Source organism: Papio anubis, chromosome 5, assembly GCF_008728515.1.
Source record: "Papio anubis isolate 15944 chromosome 5, Panubis1.0, whole genome shotgun sequence".
NCBI classification, from domain to species: Eukaryota; Metazoa; Chordata; class Mammalia; order Primates; family Cercopithecidae; genus Papio; species Papio anubis.
Genome location: NC_044980.1, coordinates 13,084,825 through 13,104,123, shown reverse-complemented (window position 1 = coordinate 13,104,123; position 19,299 = coordinate 13,084,825). Strand labels below are relative to the sequence as shown.

At 38.5% G+C, this 19,299-nt stretch overlaps 1 protein-coding gene across 1 annotated transcript in view; it reads left to right on the top strand.

Annotated features, from left to right (window-relative positions):
- The window catches only part of DNAH5 (dynein axonemal heavy chain 5), a 239,087-nt gene that overhangs the window by 175,079 nt on the left and 44,709 nt on the right, over window positions 1-19,299 (top strand). The window contains exons 62-68 of the mRNA XM_031666810.1: window positions 2,811-2,946; window positions 3,560-3,876; window positions 4,826-4,981; window positions 5,821-6,003; window positions 16,685-16,928; window positions 18,235-18,349; window positions 18,848-19,038. Coding sequence (XP_031522670.1) covers window positions 2,811-2,946; window positions 3,560-3,876; window positions 4,826-4,981; window positions 5,821-6,003; window positions 16,685-16,928; window positions 18,235-18,349; window positions 18,848-19,038 — 1,342 coding nt within the window. The remainder of the gene's footprint in view (window positions 1-2,810; window positions 2,947-3,559; window positions 3,877-4,825; window positions 4,982-5,820; window positions 6,004-16,684; window positions 16,929-18,234; window positions 18,350-18,847; window positions 19,039-19,299) is intronic.

Below are 19,299 nucleotides of genomic sequence, written 5' to 3'. Positions count from 1 at the left end.
TCAACTTAAATGTTCAACAGTGATAGACTGGATAAAGAAAATGTGGTACACGTACACCATGGAATACTACGCAGCTATGAAAAAGAATGAGAGTGTGTCCTTTCAGGAACATAGATGGAACTGGAGGCCATTATCCTTAGCAACTAACACAGGAACTGAGAAACCAAATACCACATATTTTCACTTGTAAGTGGAATCTAAATGATGAGAACACATGGATGCATAGACAGGAACAACACACATTGGGGCTTATTGGAGGGTGGAGGGTGGGAGGAGGGGGAGGATCAGGAAAAATAACAAGTACTAGGCTTAATACCTGGGTGATGAAAAAATCTGCACAACAAACCCCCATGACACAAGTTTACTTACATGACAAACCTGTACAGGTACCCCTGAACTTAAAATGAAAATTAAATTATAAAAAAGAAGTAGCACTTATGTAGGTTTGTATACTTATGCCTCATAAAATTCACTTATGTATGGAAAACATTATGGCAGTTTGAAAGAATCTACTTTGGAAGGAGTGTTCATTTCTGCCATTTTGAATGGTTATTTGTATCAGGAAGCTCTACTGAACACAGGGAAAATATTTTACCTTCTCATTTTATTACGTGTAAATTTTAACATTTTTACCTTAATTCATTCAGCAAGCTTTATTGTTTTGGAACATCTGCTATTGGTTAGGTAAATAATCATGGGAGCACAGAAGAACTGTAACAGTATGGCTCTAACTCTAAAACTTGAATTTCAACAAATGTCAAATTCCTTACAAAAAAAAAACCAGACATTCCTACAACCAACTTCTGAACTTGATCTTCAGTCATTTTTGTTGCTCTTCTCCCTCCATAGGACTCCATGAAAGTCCGGGGGTTTGTGGGCCTCCCAAAAGGCAGGAGAAGGGTTCCAATCTACCGTTCACCATGGCCCAGGCCTGCATGGCCCATTGAAGGAGAGTGTGTCCTGGCTACGCCCCATGCAGAAGCCAGTGCCTTTGCCTAGGGTTCAGCTTGCCTAGGCCTGCAGGAGAGCTGGTCACCTCTCTGGGACCTATGAGAGAGTGGGCTTGAGGATGGGAGTACTACTCAGGGAACCCAGTAAGTCCCGTGTGCTTCCCTCAATAGGCTGGGGGGAACACACGGAACTTACGGTTTTCTTTCTCTTGCATTCTCAACATTTGCTCCTTTCTCTTCTTCCAAATTGTAATCCCCCAAAGAAGCCTGGGCTTCCAGAAAACAAAAGCCAGAAAGGGAGAGGCCTGGTCATTTTCTGATTTGGCTGATGGAATTGGGATTGAAGAATTTAGCGAAAGCAAATCAATATTAAAAGTATCTTACAAATAAAAAGGTTTTTTTTTTCTAATAAATGATGTAGGATTGTAGGATTGTCCTTCCCAACTGGCACCTTCCTTCTTGAAGGAAACAAACAGATATGAGGGGCCGTGGTTAGGGGATGTGCCTGTCTGATGGACTGTTAGTTTTTTTGCCTTAACTCTAAAGGAAGAAAATAGATTAGGACAAAGCGGAATAAATATCCTGCTTTTGAAAAGCACTGTAATGTGTTATTATTACAAAAGCAATTCATGTCTCTATGGAAAATACAGGTAACCCTGGAGATAAACATTAATCATATTCTGTTATTATTCATATCATAATATATGCCTTTCACATGCGTTTTAAACTCAACATAACTGATAATTTAGGAATACCATTTTATAAATTGAATTTTTAACTTAATATATTGTGCTCTTCTTTCTTGGTCATAAAAATTTTTATAGGATTTTTTTTGATGGCTTCAGAGTATTCTTATTCATGGATACACTATAAATAATCCTCTATTGTTAGACACTTAGCATGTATATATATATTTGAACACCCAATGACTTGTCACGTAGCTAAACCTTTGTCTATACCCATTTTATTTCATAAGTTTAGATTTTTACAAGTAGAATAAGCAATTGTTGCTTAAACACTAAGAAACAGAGCCATTTGTTTTTTGCTTTTTGTGTTTTTTTGAGACAGAGTCTCACTATGTTGCCAAGGCTGGATTTGAGCGGCATGATCTTGGCTCACTGCAATCTCCACCTCCTGGGTTCAAGTAATTCTCCTGCCTCAGCCTCCCAAGTATCTGGGATCACAGGTGCCTGCCACCACGCCTGGCTAATTTTTGTATTTTTAGTAGAGAGGGGGTTTCACCATGTTGTTCAGGCTAGTCTTGAACTCCTGATCTCAAGTGATCTGCCCACTTCATGGCCTCCCAAAGTCCTGGGATTACAGGCGTGAGCCCCTGGAGCCATTTGTTTTTAAGAACTAAGCACCGGCCAGGTATGGTGGCTCATGCCTGTAATCCTAGCACTTTGGGAGGCTGAGGTGGTTGGATCACCTGAGGTTGGGAGTTTGAGACCAGCCTGACCAACATGGAGAAACCCCATCTCTACTAAAAATACAAAATTAATGGGGCGTGGTGGCACATGCCTATAATCCCAGCTACTTGGGAGGCTGAGGCAGGAGAATCGCTTGAACCCGGGAGGCAGAGGTTGCAGTGAGCTGAGATCGCACCATTGGAGTCCAGCTGGGGTAACAAGAGCGAAACTGCATCCAGCCAAGTTCCATGGGCAGGGGATAAGATAGAGGACAGGGCAAAAGAGAGAGGACTGGACAGACACATGGAAATAGAATGTCATGCTTCTTGTGAAGTAATGGCTCACATGTCTCAGGAAGGCAGATAATATGGTATGTTCTACAGTTATATTTTTGAGCCAGAGGCTATATTTATTTCAGTAAAAGTTTTCTTGTGATTATGACTTTTGTTAGACCTTACTTGAAGACGCAGAGCGATGCAGACACAAGATGCAGACAGCTTCCACACTCATCAGTGGCTTGGCAGGTGAAAAAGAAAGATGGACACAGCAAAGCCAAGAGTTTGCTGCACAAACCAAAAGACTTGTAGGTATGTAAATTGCTTTATTAATGAGATTGTGTGTTGACTGTGATAGGGAATTCGACAGCTTATACTTTAGACAGCTTATACTTTAATCCAAATGAAAAACAATGCTTGATTATTTCAAATTAGTGTGTGTGTGTGTGTGTGTGTGTGTGTGTGTGTGTGTGTTTCTCCAGCTATTTCAGAGAAAGAGACATTGGTCTGGCATCTGTGCTGTCCTTATTAGATGTGTTAACTATCTTTATGCCTTTTATTATCAGGTCACTTTAGAATTCTGTGAGTACATTGGTATATTGATCAAGGTCATATTTAATGAAGGCTCTGTCTTAGGAGGTTTGATTCTCTTAAACTTAGAGGCCGTCTTTTCACTTCTAATGAGAGTAAAAGTAATCCAGTGCTTGACTGCTAGCAGGTATCACTTGGTAGGCCACTTGGACCCTATTGACTAATAAACCAGACTACTGCTTATTCACTGGCACAGCCACATGTGCTTCCAGTTTGATTTGTGGAATTTAGTTTAAAAGAATTATTGTCTTTTACATTTTTTTCATTTTTAATATGCTGTACAATTACAAGGATGAACCTAAAGTATTTCAGTGGTGTTTGTTTTCTGTTTTAGGGGATGTACTGTTGGCTACAGCTTTTCTATCTTATTCTGGTCCATTTAACCAAGAGTTTCGTGATCTTCTGTTAAATGACTGGCGGAAGGAAATGAAAGCCCGGAAAATTCCATTTGGAAAGAACCTAAATCTCAATGAGATGTTGATTGATACTCCTACTATTAGTGAATGGAACCTCCAAGGTCTGCCAAATGATGACCTGTCCATTCAAAATGGAATTATTGTCACGAAGGCATCTCGTTACCCTTTGTTAATTGATCCACAGACTCAAGGCAAGATCTGGATTAAAAATAAAGAAAGCCGAAATGAACTCCAGGTAATTTGTGTATTAGTATGTTTATGTTACCGGTTAAGTTTTATTGCCTCAGATAAGCAAAAATCCAAGAGTAAAGAAATATTTGAAAACATTAGAGATGTTTTTATAATCCTAGGTAGAGCAGTAGCAGATGCAAGCTTAAATCTAATATGAAAATATTTTCTAAAACTTTCATTATTTGCATATGTGTTAATCTCTACCAATGCCATCTTTCAATGGTTTCAGATTATTCTGTCAGGGTCCAGGGCTCTCTTTGATGAGCAGAGAATGGCAGAGCTGTATCACACAAAGTCTGCAGCATTTTGCATGAATACTTCCTAATTATCACATTATTATTTGTCACAAAAATGGTAGTGGTGAAGAAAAAACATTGCTGCCACACAGAACCTTTACATGCTTCCCAATAAAACAAAATAAGGGTTTACTAAACAACAATGGAAACAATTAAACTTCTTTACAATTTCACCAAGTGTGGGTTTCAAAATCCAGGATCTCTAAAAATCTGTGTAAAAGGTGAATGACCCCTTATCCTAAATACTTGGGATCAGAAGTGTTTCAGATTTTAGATTTTGGAATATTTACACGTACATAATGGGATAACTTGAGGATGGGACTCAAGTCAGAACACGAAATTCATTTATGTTTCATATACACCTTATTCATATACTTGAAGGTAATTTTATAGAATATTTAAAACCATTTTATGCATGAAACAAAGTTTGTGTACATTCAACCATCAGAAAGCACAGGGGTCAGGTGTGGAATTTTCCACTGTGGCGTCATGTGGACTCTCAACAAGTTTTGTATTTTGGGACGTTTTGGATGCTCAATTTGTATTTGCCTCTTGTAGTAGAATGCTTTAGGCTGCATTTGAAAACAGTTATCCCTGTGCTTGCTTCATAATAATGTCTGTCAACAGCAACCTTGAACCTTGTGATCCTGCTTCTAGATCACGTCTTTGAATCACAAGTACTTCAGAAAGCACCTGGAAGACAGCCTTTCTCTTGGAAGGCCCTTGCTTGTTGAAGATGTTGGAGAGGAACTAGATCCAGCACTAGATAATGTTTTGGAAAGAAACTTCATTAAAACTGGGTCTACCTTTAAGGTAGGTTAAACGTCTGGATGACAATGTGCAGAACAGTTACCATGAGGCCAGGTCAATGTGACATAGATAGAATTCTCTTAATGGGCAGCAACTTAAATTTGAGTCCATGGGAAAGGTTTGTTTTTCTCTTCTACACTTCTTGACTTTGGATTAAAATATCCAAGAGCAATCCCTTTAGGAATACTGACTTCACTTTTGTAGCGTGTGAAGGGGTCTGACTGCCTCTTGATGTTGATAGTTTTGAAGCTTCTCCATTCCCCTCTCCCCTTCTGCCCCACTCACATCTGGGCAAGCTGATAAAACCTGGGTGCCCCCTCCTTTGGCACAAGTTGAAAATTCAAACCATGCAACACCCTGTCCACACCTACGTGTGGGAACCCTCAGCCCAGCTCTACCCCCTAAACACCATAAAGTCCTAGAGCAGCTGCCCCTCCCTGCTCTCTCAAGCCAGTTTTTGGGACCTGTTTGGGAACCTGCTCTGATCTCTCCCACAGTCTCATCATGTGAGTAATAAGCCTTTTTATACTCTTTTGATGCATGTGTAGCATCATCAGTCTCAACCTCTGAACTGAATTTTGGGTAAGGGATCCATCTCACTCCTGCAGTGTGATCACAATTTTGGTGTTAAATTCTATATTCAGTCTTCCTTCCATCCTTTGCTTCCCTCCTTTCCTCCTAGTTGTCTGAAGCTGTGCAGATGCCTCATGACCATTTCTTTTTTAGTATACAAATGATCTCCAGTTATGTCATTATTTAAAACAATACTTGATCTGATACAAAAAAGACATAGTAAGGTATATCTCTATTTTCTTACTTTTAAATTTCTTTTTATAAAAAAGGTGAAAGTTGGTGACAAGGAAGTAGATGTGTTGGATGGCTTTAGACTCTACATTACCACCAAACTGCCTAACCCAGCCTATACCCCTGAGATAAGTGCCCGTACCTCCATCATTGACTTCACTGTCACCATGAAAGGTCTAGAAGATCAGTTACTTGGGAGGGTCATTCTCACAGAGAAGCAGGTGAGTGAAGTGTGGCTCCCTCCCATTCTGCATTGCTTTAATGTCATATTTCATTGACAAAATTAAGATAATAACAGTTGTAATAGGACTGAGTTTCTCCCCTTTTATTCCCTGTGTTTTTTTCCCATTAATCTCCAAGTATCTTCTTTTTTTCCTAAAGGAAATTATTAACCAATCATCTACCCGTATGTTTCACATATGTCTCATAAATTACATATGTCATCGATTGCCTTGATACAGGCTGATGGTGAAACTACGAGGAATCAGTCTCATCTTCAGCATCATTATTCTGGTCTTAAATTACTTGATTTTGCTGAAAAGTGTGTTCTGTTATGAGTTTTACTAACCTGTTGACTTTTAATTTTCTGGTACACATCTAGGTTTTTCTTTCATTTGATTCATTATTATGCTTTTAGAATATAAAATTAAAACTTCGTACTCATAACAAACAGCATTGTTAGTTCTCATTTGTGATCTAAGAGAGCCCTGTAGTATGTCCTGACGGGGTCTGATGTGAGAAGACAGAAGTTCGTGACACCTGAGTTTCACTCTGTAACTTTTGAAGACTACTTACATAACTGTGCTAATGAAACATAACTCCACATATGCCTTCTTTACTTCTGTTTTATGGGATAACCTAATGCTCAATGAAAAATGGCCACACATTTGTAAACTTCCTTCTTTTGAGTGAGCATTTTCTCTAGGGAACACGTGAGGCTTCAGCAAAGAAACATGGAAGATTTTAATGGGAATGTTATGGTGAAACTGCATGAACTCTTAACGTTGCTATTGATTTACTCCTGGGTTCAATAATAATGAGGAGTTTCGTTAACTTAGTGACACCTTCTATGCTGACCTGAAGATTATTTATGTTAATACAGTCAGCAAAGTCTTCGGGGTCTGTCCTTCCCCTTCTCTGTACCTTTTCTGTGTGTTGTACGGTGCTTGCCCTTCTGAGCCTACCACATGTCTATCTCTTTCTCCTCCACTTCCTCTCCTTCTCTCTCCCTTCTCTTTTCCTGAACATTATTGTTAATTTATAGCTCATGAATCACAGGGTCATAAAGTTGGAAGCTGCATTAGGAGCATTTAATCCAGCTTCATAAATTCACATGGTTGAGTGATCTCAGAATGGCAGATACTGATTCTGATTCCTGCCACTGAGTTGCTGTTGTGGTAATGACAGCCTTCAAAATATGTACTTGCTTAGTTTTTGAGTCTCGAGTTAAATCTCAATAGAGATGGTGGAGGAAATTTAGCATTGTCGAATAATTACTTCAGGCAGAACTGGGATTCTTGAGCAATAGCATGTGACCTTGAGCAAGTGGGAGTTCCTGAGGGTCTTTTGGGCCACCTCTGTCACTGGTATTTGAGACTGTCCTTCCACCTGTAGCCTTGGCTTCATGGAGATAAGAGGCCCTATAGCAGTTTGAATAATATTCTTGTCCTTGGTTTTCTTATATTCAACTGAATGAATACAGTCTCCTTGGAACAAATAATTGGATCTGACAGACTTGGATTGCAGCAAAACACAACAACAGCAACAACAACAACAAAAATAACCCATCCCTGGGCCTTAATTCCTGTAGCAGAGGTTTAAGATGAGATAAGGAGCTTGTTAAGCTCATTTGAAAACACGTGGAGCAACCCTGAACAGCCAGTGTGGATGCAGGACCAGGCTGTTTCTTACTTCTTAGGAAAATTGAGTGTCTTGAGAAAATTACTCGTTTAATATCATCTCATTATCAGAATCTGTTCTGGGCTCACAGTAAATAATTCTTACAAAATGATCAGCCAGAATAATGTGACACTCATTTTTTTTTCTTTCATAATAACAGACACTCGTTTTCTTTTATAATGTGAACAACATTATAACACCTAACCTTTATTTATTTTGTTCTGACTCATTTTTTTTCTTTCATAATAACAGACACTCGTTTTCTTTTATAATGTGAACAACATTATAACACCTAACCTTTATTTATTTTGTTCCCAAAATGAGGTCTTGTGATAGAAGAAGCGAGCTGCTGGGCTTAATTTTGATGGATTTTCAGCAGTATGCTTATTCTAAGGGGCTTTTATTTTGCAGCTTCTTCACTTCCCAGCATATTCCTGAATCTGCTAACACTGCTGGACCTTCTCAATCTGGGTGGTGCAAATGGGTCTGAGTTGATCCCTGCTGCTTTTGGGCCATTTCCTATAGTCTAGTTACTCTATTGAAAAGAGTCTTATGTCTGTGCTTTATGAACACAGATATATCAGTGTTTTAAAGTCCAAATTATTCCTTTGACTTCAGTGACAATGCATTCTCTCTGACTATAATCTCACTTCTTGGATGATTATAAATATAAAATATCAATTTGAAATTTTATTGATTTAAGGAGGTCTGTGGACACTAGGAAGATTACACACAGGAAGGGATAGGATATCCCACACAGAATAGGAAGTTGATGTTGGAAACCATCTGAGGAATGTGGGGCTGAAACAAAGGCTGAGTCTCTTCAGTGGGGATGAGTCATGATGACTTAGGTTTGTTGGTTCTTCTTGTGAAAGGAGGCTCTGAACGGTAATTGTTCATGCAACGGAAAGACACATCTTTGACTCCAAAAATTAATCAGTTGTTCTGTGTCCTGGGAATACAGGGGCAATGAGGGACCTTATTATCACACATAATTGGGTCGCATGAATGCTCAGTTGTACACCTGCCAGACCTCCAGGTTTGTTTGCTTCAGAAACACATGGAAACCTTAGAGCATCTGAATGCAAGGAAGCGTGAATTTTAACAGAGTTTATATTTTCTGTGTGCTTCAAGACAGTCATTTTAAATGCATGTGCTGTTCAAATTCACATCAAGGCTATATCCAGTTGTTTATCTGATGTACCTGTGAGTAGAGTTGGACATTCTGCTGCTATTACCAGAAGGTGATGTATCTAGACCATTTTGAACAGGCAGGAAACCAGTAGGCCTATAACAACCTTCCTTTATAGAAACCAAATCTCTTAGACTTACTCTCACTTGGATCATAGAGAATAAAATAGAAACTTAAAAAAAATCTATGTTCCATTGGGAGAAAAATGCCAGTGTTGATCAACAGCTCCTATTGGTCACACAATACAAGGCCTCAGGGATCATCATTGTTCAGAATTCTGGATGAGCAAACAAGTGTGTGATTTCCTTTTGAGGTACAAGTTCCTGAACTTGGTGAAACTGACATGGGAAGTAATTTAAGAAGGACATTAAATAGACATCATTATCACCAGCTCACTGTTGGTGGAGGAAAAAGAAATCTCTTTCTGAGTTCTCTTGTTTAATAAGAGAAATGATATTTGGTAATGGAGCCTGCGTTATACCTTTAAGAATGAGAACTTTGGCTGCCATTTGTCTGTTACTGATTTCAAAACTTTGGTTATAAATGCAGTTTATGTACACAAATAAGTTTAGTTTTCATTGGCTTCTTTAAGCTACTTACAGTAAAAAATCATTTAATTAACAAATGCCATGTTCACGAAATTTTACCAAACCACCCTGTACATGTAAATTTTTATTTTATTTTTAATTGATGTATAGTAATTGTACATGTTTATGGGGTACATAGTGATATTTCCGTAGTATAATGTATAGTGATCAGATTGGGGTAATTAGCATATCCATCATCTCAAACATTGATCATTTCTCTATGTTGGGAACATGCAATATTCTCCTTCGAACTATTTGAAATTATGTAATACATTATAATCATTAAGTACAGTCATCCTGTAATGCTATAAAACACTATAATTTATTCATCCTATCTAGCTGTAATTTTGTATCTTAACAAATCTCTCCCTCTCTCACCCTTTCCCCCACCCTTCCCAGCCTCTAGTATCCTCCGTTCTACTTTTCACTTCTATAAAATCAACATTTTTTTTTTTTTTAGCTTACACATGTGAGTGAGAATATGTAGTGTTTTCCTTTCTGTTCCTAGCTTATTTCACTTAGCATAATGACCTCCAGTTCCATCCATGGTGCTGTGAATGACAGGATTTTATTCTTTTTTATTGCTGAATAGTATTCCATTGTGTACGTATACCACATTTCCTTCACCCATTCGTCTGTTGTTGGGCACCTAGGTTAATTCCATGTCTTGTCAATGGTGAATAGTGCTGCAGTAAACATGGGGGTGCAGACATGTCTTCAATACACTGATTTCCTTTCCTTTGAGTACATGCCCAGTAGTGGGATTGATGGATCATGTGGTAGTTCTGTTCGTTTCAGTGTGTGTATCTGTGTGTGTAGTTTTTTGAGGGACTTCCATACTGTTCTCCATAGTGGTTGTATTAGTTTACATTCCCACCCACAGTGTTTAACAGTTTCCTTTTCTCTGCATCCTCACCAGGGTTTGTTATTTTTTGACTTTTTGATAATAGCCAACCCAGCTGGGGTGAGATGGTATGTCATTTTGGTTTTGATTTGCATTTCCCCAATGATTAGTGATGTTGAGAATTTTTTCATATATTTCTTGGCCATTTTTATGTGTTTTGAGACATGTCTGTTCAGATAATTTACATATTTTTTAATCGATTTTTTTTCTGTTAAGATGTTTGAGTGCCTCGTATGTTCTGGATATTAATCCCCTCTTGGATAAATAGCTTGTAACTATTTGTTTCCATTTTTCAAGTTATCTTTTCACTCTGTTGATTGTTTCCTTTGCTGTGCAGAAGCTTTTTGATATAACCCTATTTGTTTGTTTTGGCTTTTGTTGCCTGTGCTTTTGAGATCTTATTCATAGACTCTTTTCCCAGACCAGTGTCCTGAAGCATTTCCTTTATGTTTTCTTCTAGTAGTTTTATAGTTTCAGGTCTTACTTTTAGATCTTTGATCTATTTTGTACTTTTAAAATTCCCTTTGGAATATGTCACCGCTTATATAAGAATTTTACATTGTAGTCTTAGAATTTATATAGAATACTTAGTGCAAATCTTTACTTTTTAATCTATCTATCTATCTATCTATCTATCTATCTGCCTGCTGGAAGATAATCCTTTTGGTGGGAAAGAGATTTACAGATAAAATTATTTTGATTAACTTTGCCTCATCATAGTAATCTGAGTCTTATCTTCTTCTTATGAATTGGTGCAATGAAAGTAATCGTTTAATACAAATATGTTTAAATCAGCCATATAAATGAAAATATGCTTATAACCATATCCCTAAGTAGGTTTTCAATCTTTTAACCTTGAACGAAAAGCAAGCAACGATTGTTCTATTTTTTTTTTTTCTCAGATAACCTTTCTTTTGCCAATAACTTTCTAGTGCCCATGTATTTGGCCACTTGTTTCTATTTTATATACAGATTGCTTTTGAGATTCCAAATAGTACTTTAAATTATACTATTTACTTAGTATATTTTATTTTCATCCATTTCAAACTTTGGGGAAATGTACTTCTTAGCTTTATTTTAATCCTTTGGGAATATAGGCAATTACTTTAATCGACAAATTTGTTAACAATGATATTAAATTGACCACAACCATCTTAATAATGTTCAATCTTTTTAGTTACTATTTTTTTTATCAAGAATTGAATGGTTTGCCCTCATCGTATACATCATTACTATGTTTATTTTATTAATATTTGTTTCATAAGGAACATGGAGGCATGATTTTAACCTCAATTCCATAGTTCTCAAGTAGAAATAAGATTAGAAAAGTAGATTGTGACAGGTTTTGCCAACTATGTTGAGAATTTTGGACCTTTCGAAATAGGTAAGGGAGATCTCCTGAGTGACTATGAGTGGAAAAGCATCAGCAGGAAGACCAGCTTTGTTAGAGTAGTCCATGAATGACAAGTAAATTCTCAAGTAGGACAGTGGTTATGTGATTGAAAAAATGGGCAGAAGATAAAGGTTTGTGTGCAGGAAGAATTGATAAGACCTGGTGCTGCTTTTGAGTTTGACAGTCCATGCTCTCATTCCCAGTTGACATGAAAGCATTTGTCCTCAGCATTCTAAGTTCTCCTTATCCCTTTTCAGCTACTTTATTATGCACTTTCATGATAATATGTGAAATTCAAAGTATCATTTATCATTTACTTTGTGCCACATTTCGACTTGATTTTTCAAACTTCTTGTTTTTACAATAAGCATTATCATGCTTCTGAAAAGTTGGCCAGAAATGAATCAAGGGAGAAGATGGAAGGGAAGAGACATTTTGAGCAGTTATCATAATCTAGCCAGTACCTTAGCTGCATTACTGGCGATATCTTCACCATCATCCTATGAGCAGTTTTTACATACGTTTTGTGGATGAAAATACTGAGGCCTGCGGAGTTTTAAAACATGGCAAATGTCATGTAACTGATGGGTGTTGAGAGCTACAATTCAAACGTATGTCTTCCTGATGTCAAAACCATCAGTCTTCCTACTGCTTTACATTTCTTCCCTTACCTGTCTTCAGGTGAAGACCTTTAAATGCTCACCTTTAGGAACTCAGAAATGATAGTGATAGTGTGTGATATTTATAAATATGGCAGTAAAAATTGCTCAAATTTTCATTATCACTTTTATTTCCTAGTACAACCATAATGTGAAGGCTTTTATTATAACTGCTTATGGAAATGAATTTTATAGCAGCCATTAAATGTCACTTGTTTGTACTCATTTCTACATTTTCTGAAATTTGAAATTCTCATCTCGTGAATCAATGAATTGAAATAACCACTAAGGGAGCTTTCATATGTAACCAGATAACAGATGGAAACAAAGATGATAAGAGCAGGTTTTGCTTGAGTTGCTACATCTTCAAGAATTAAGAATTGATACAAATCCTGAACTTTTGTTTTGCTTAAAGAGGGAATTCTTCCTTTCCTCGACTGGCCCCAGACCTGATTCACTGTGCTCAGAGTGTGAGCTGAGAGTCTGGTGGGGTCTTACCAACTCAAACCATTCAGTCAATGGTGATGAGCTGGCTGAAACATAAAGCCGAGGCCACTGGTCTTCGCTGTTTGCCTTCATGCAGTTTTGTTAGCACGTCCTTTATTTTTAACGTCATGGTTTTCAGAGACTGAGCATTTCCACATCTGTATTTCTGGCACAAAGACTAGACTTTCCAGTTCACTGTGTGTTTCTGTTTATCAATTTGAAAACAGATGCAACATTTAGTCATTCAATTTGCAGTGTTATTTGAGTGCCTACTATGTACCAGGCTTTGTTTCTCTGACTGGAGAATTTATCAACGAACAAAATAGACTCGAAGACCAAACTATCCCTGGAGCATAACATATAATTTATGTATTATGTTAGAAGGTGGTAAATGCCATAAAACGTACAGACATTGGTGAGCAGGAGAGCTGGAGAGTCAGCTGGTGGGCTAGCATTTTAAAGAGGGTGGTCACGGTGGGGCTCACTGAGAATGTGACATTTGAGGAAGACTTGAGTAAGGGAAGAAAGTGAGTTATTTGGAAGAAGAACAGACCTGACAGAGCAGCAGCCAATGCAGAGGCCCTGAGGCAAGAGAGTTCTTTATGGGTTTAAGACAGTGAGTCTCAAAGTGTGTTTCCTGGAATAGCAGCACCACATCACATGGGATCAGAAGTGCAAATTCCCAGATGCTGTTCCAAGCCTGTAGCACAAGCCTTCCAGGTGATCCTCATGCACTGAAATTTGAAAACCACTGATGTAGGAAATAACAAGTGTGGCTGGAGCAAAGTGAAAAATGGGAGAGAAGTAGGAAATGAGGTCCCAGCAGTAATGAAGGAGGGGGCAGCTTGGTAGAGCCTTAGAGGCCTTGGTAAGGTCTTTACCTTTCACCCTGAGTGGAAAGATTGGCCATTGGAAGGGTTTGAGAAAGGAAGTATGTTTTAGTAGCATCATTCTGACTGCTGGGCTGGAAGTAGACCGGCGGGTAAGGCCGGGGGTAGGGAGACCTGTTTAGACCTCCTAATTTAGAGGGGAGGTGACGATGATAGTTTAAACCAGGGTGGTGATAGTGGAGGGAGTGAGAAATGATTAGATTCTGAATCTCATTTTGAGGTGGAGATGATAGAACTTGCCAATGAATTTGTTGTTGAATTTGAGGAAAAGAAAATGACCAAGCAGGGTTCAAAAGTTTTGGCCAGAGCATCTGGAAGAATAGTGTTGCCATTTGCCAGGCTGTGGAAGGCTGAGGTGGAGCAGGTTTCAAGGGAGGATCAGACGTTTTGTTTTGCTGATGGTGCTAAGTAGGAGACGTCTCTTAGATGTCCCAATGGAGATGTTGAAAGGAGGTGTGATCTGAAGCTGAGATATAAACTTGGGAGTTATCAACATAGCAATAGAGTTTAAAACAAGATGTAATTCGTGGAGTAGTATGGGGATAAGTTTCTTGTAAGCATAAACTAAGTACTAAAAATGAATAATTGTAAGAGCCACTAAAGGGAAGAACTTGCGTAATGGTTAACAGTGACAGTTTGGGCTAGGTCTGACCTCTCCTTTCCCTCCACGTTTGTGTGCACACTGGATCATAACAAAGGTAAATTGTGTAATTAATCATGTAATCAGTGAGTAGTCCATTATGTTTTATATGCTTTCATATGATTCATCACTGCATCACTTTAGATTTCTGGCTCTCTCAATAGGGAGTAGAATCTATAAAACCTACTGTATTAGTCCATTCTCTCACTGCTATGAAGAAATACCTGACTGGGTAATTTATAAAGGAAAGAGGTTTTATTGACTCACAGTTCTGCATGGCTGGGGAGGCCTCAGGAAACTTACAATCATGGTGAAAGGTAAAGGAGAAGCAGGCACCTTCTTCACAGGGTGGCAGGACAGAGTGAGTGCAAGCAGGGGAAGTGCCAGATGCTTATAAAACCATCAGATCTTGTGAGAACTCACACACTGTTACGAGAACAGTGTGGGGGAAACCACCCCCGTGACCCCATTACCTCTATCTGTTCCCACCCTTGATACATGGGGATTATGGGGGTTCCAATTCAAGGTGAGATTTGAGTGGGGACACAGAGTCAAACCATATTACCTACTGAGTCATATCCAGAGTACCCAATTGAGAATATACATTTCTGAAGCTGATCTAGAGATTTGAGCTTGGTACCATACATTCAGGTAGCTGCCGTGAGTCCAGTGGAACTGTCAAACATGCTCTCCTGTGATTTTGCTGTTTGTCACCTGCACTTAACCCTAGTTTCCCCATATTTTATTTATAATGAATTGTACATTATAAATGCAGTTAAATGTGCGCAAATTGTCAATGGACTCCATATCCAGGAAGCTCTTCAAATAAACTCTCTTAATACATAAGTTTCATTTTAAATTTGTAAATGTCACTTATTTATTGTTCTTTCCATTTTAGATTCTTTTCTTTAGTGTCACAGATAGAGTCTTTCTCATGGATAGCAAGTTGATATCCATGTACAATTTGACTTGGTGCCAGAAGCATATTTCTCTTTTGTCTCCCTGCCTTTGGGCTTCCTCTTCCTGTGGCTTGCTTGGTGTCACACGTATTTCTCCTTCCCCCACCCTTGCCACCAGCTCCATCTTTTCTTTCCTCCTCTTCCTCTATCTCTCCCTTTCCAAGCTGCCAAGAGGAAGAAATGGCCAATAAGGATAATAGTCTTCCAAGGCTTCACTCTCCCAGCTGTCTACAAAGCTCCCTCAGAAAAGATGCAAAACTTTTCGGCTCTTGGAGACAACAGCAGGCCAAGAAGACTTTTCAATTTAAACGTGCTCGGAGTTGCAGCTCAAGTTGCTTGCCTAAGATTTCGGAGAGTAGTTTTTCACAGACTTGGATACTTTTTCAATTAGCAAGTTTGAAATAACACATTTAAACAATAATGGAACTGTCTTAAGAAAGTAGACAGAAGTAAACCTATATAATCAGATATATATCTTTGTTTTCAAATATATGTCCCCTTCAAAAGAAGATTATATGTATAATGTTAAATATAATCACAGCAATCACTTGAAACTGATTTGACTTTAGAAAATAAATGGGTGATTAGAAGGATGCTGGTAGTATTTTTTGCTGGTTTCATGTTGCTTGGCACCTATTCTTCCTTCCTCTGTTACTTCTCCTCTACATTTTTTTAAAATTTTATTTTTAATTTTATTTTATGTTAGATAGAGTCTCACTCTTTCTTCTAGGCTGGAGTGCAGTGGCATGATCTCGGCTCTCTGCAACCTCCACCTCCCTGGTTCAAGGGATTCTCCTGCTTCAGCTTCCCAAGCAGCTGGGACTACAGGCATGAGCCACCACGCCCAGCTAATTTTTTTGTATTTTAGTAGAAACAGGGTTTCACCATGTTGGTCAGGCTGGTCTCAAACTCCTGACCTCAAATGGTTCCCCTGCCTCCACCTCCTAAAGTGCTGGGACTACAGGTATGCGCTACCACGCCCAGCTATTTTTTTAATTTTAATTTTTATTTTTTTGGTATTTTAGTAGAGACGGGGTTTTACCATGTTGGCCAGGCTGGTCTCAAACTTTCGACTTCAAATGATCTGCCCACCTCTGCCTCCCAAAGTGCTGGGATTACAGGTGTGAGCCACTGTGCCCAGCCCTTCTCCTTTTTTGATGTCCATATTTCCTGCAGTTGATTATAATAAATACAGTAGAGGAACTTGAAAGCAGCCATGTAGGTTAATGTCTTAAGGAATACTCAACAGGAGTTGTTAATTGAGGTAGAAAATATATTTGTGCAAACTAATAGGAATTGGAGAAAGAAAGAACTCATCTGATGGAAGATGTAACTGCAAACAAAAGAAGAATGAAGGAACTAGAAGATAACTTGCTTTACCGCCTGACAAGTACCCAGGGGTCCCTGGTAGAAGACGAGAGTCTCATTGTTGTGCTGAGTAACACAAAAAGGACAGCCGAGGAGGTGACACAGAAGCTAGAAATTTCTGCTGAGACAGAAGTTCAAATTAACTCGGCCCGGGAAGAATACAGACCTGGTGAGTTTGGTAATGAAAGACAAATGTCACCGGAAAATGAAATGAGAGAGGAACGAGAATTAGAGAAATGGAAGGATGTGAGGGAGTTATACAAATGATTATGCAAAGTGGAGGTGTTTTGTGGAATTTCTGTTGGGAAATATTCAGTAAAATGGAGGTCAAAAATTTTTATAATGGTATCCATTTTCTGAGTACTTGTCATTCATGTTGGTAAATCCTTTAAGGTTCTCATGAACTTGTTTTGATGTTAGAAAGTAAAGAAGGAGAATTTTTAAAAAATCTGATGACTGCAAATGAGTGAAATCTGAGGAATTAGTGCCCAGTTGTTTGTTGTTTGGTAACACTATGTTGGTATTTTGTTTATAGTTTTTGTATTAGGAAGGTAGTTCTGTGGTCTCATGGGAGATTTTCATCCTCAGCCACCAATTTGCAAATTGGCCTTGTACAAGAAAAGCCTGCTAAATAATTCAGTTGGATTAGCTATCTTTTAGTATTTTATTATTCCTTTTAACAAATAATCGGCCGGACGTGGTGGCTCACGCCTGTAATCCAAGCACTTTGGGAGGCTGAGGTGGGCTGATCACCTGAGGTCAGGAGTTTGAGACAAGCCTGGCCAACATGGTGAGATCATCCTGGATAACATAGCAAAACCCTGTTTCTACTGAAAATACAAACAAAAAAAAATTAACCAGGCATGATGGTGGGCACCTGTAATCCCAGCTACTCAAGGCTACTGCACTTGAACCCGGGAGGTGGAGGTTGCAGTGAGCCGAGATCGCGCCATTGCAGCCTGGGGACAAGAAGCAAACTCTGTATCAAAAATAATACTACTAATAATTAAACTGTCATTTATTGATAGAGAGGCAGAAGCATCATCTTTGCAATGGGTCGTTTTCCAGACTTGAAGCCCAGGTTAGGCATGGCTTCTTGCTGGAACTTAAGGATGAGGTCCCTAATGGCTACCTCGCTTGCTGGGTGTTAAACACACAACCTTTGAAATTTCTTTGGTTGTCTTTTCTACCTGCAGTAAAAATAGAAAAATATTTTTACGAAGGGTCTAGAGATTCTAAAATGAGAAGTGCCATTTAATAAATACAAATAGCTGACTACTTACAAAATGTTGTAAATAAGAAATAAATATATTAATAAGTGAGTATCGCTTTGTATCCCATATCTGGTAGGCAGCCACTGATAAGATATAAAAATAAAAGTTGTTGTTTTCATTTAGAGTTTAAGCTGGTCTCTCTGCATGGGTCATTTATTTTCCTCTTTCGTAGCACATGCAACCTTGCTCTTTGTCTTCCAGTGGCTACACGGGGCAGCATCCTCTACTTCCTCATTACCGAGATGCGCTTGGTTAATGAGATGTATCAGACTTCGCTTCGCCAGTTTCTGGGCTTGTTTGACCTTTCCTTAGCCAGGTACGTCAGTACTCAGGAAGCTAAGCTGAATTCTAGATCTGTGCACCAAAATAATGACATTACATTTATAGCTTCCTTCCCCTTTGTTAGTAAGAGTCTTTTTCTTTTTTTTAAATCTCAGATCAGTGTAATTACCAATGTATTAACAAATCATTCTGGTTCACCATTTTATACCCAGAGAAAACTCTGCCAACTATTTATCCATTGATTTGATTCGTTTGTCTTCGTGTGTTTCTGTTAAACAAGAAAATTCCCGAGATCTTGTTGTGAGTAATAATGCCCTGCAGGTGGAATTGATTTAGGCAACATTCAGGATTCTGTTATGTTATTTCATGTTGAGAGAATGCTTGTTATTTTAGATTTAGGAGGCTTACTCTTGATGTGTAAAAATAAGTATTCTTCCTCCAAAGTTACTTATTTTCCATTAAAGACAATTGTTTTTACAGACACTTGAAAAGGGCAGCGGGATAAGCCCGATATAAATGTTATCTTCACCAGGTCTGTCAAGAGCCCAATTACAAGCAAGAGGATTGCTAATATCATCGAGCACATGACCTACGAGGTTTATAAGTATGCTGCCCGAGGGCTGTACGAGGAGCACAAATTCCTGTTCACCTTGTTGCTTACCCTAAAGATTGACATCCAGAGGAACCGAGTCAAGCATGAAGAGTTTCTCACTCTTATTAAAGGTCAGTATAAGAATACAGACTATAGCACACAGGTGCAGATGGAGGAGTTATTGTGAAAACCCTTTGCAGTACATTTTTTGGTTATAACAATTTCCTTGCATTATGTAAGATTGCATTTAGATGAGATATTTTACTTGTTCTTTTCTTGAGTGTTAACTATCTGTTGAGGACCTACTGTATACCTGGGCATGGAATAGGTATTTGGGGCATGTCAGTGAACAAAAACCCTTGAAAAGCATATATAGATTTAGGGAGGGTACA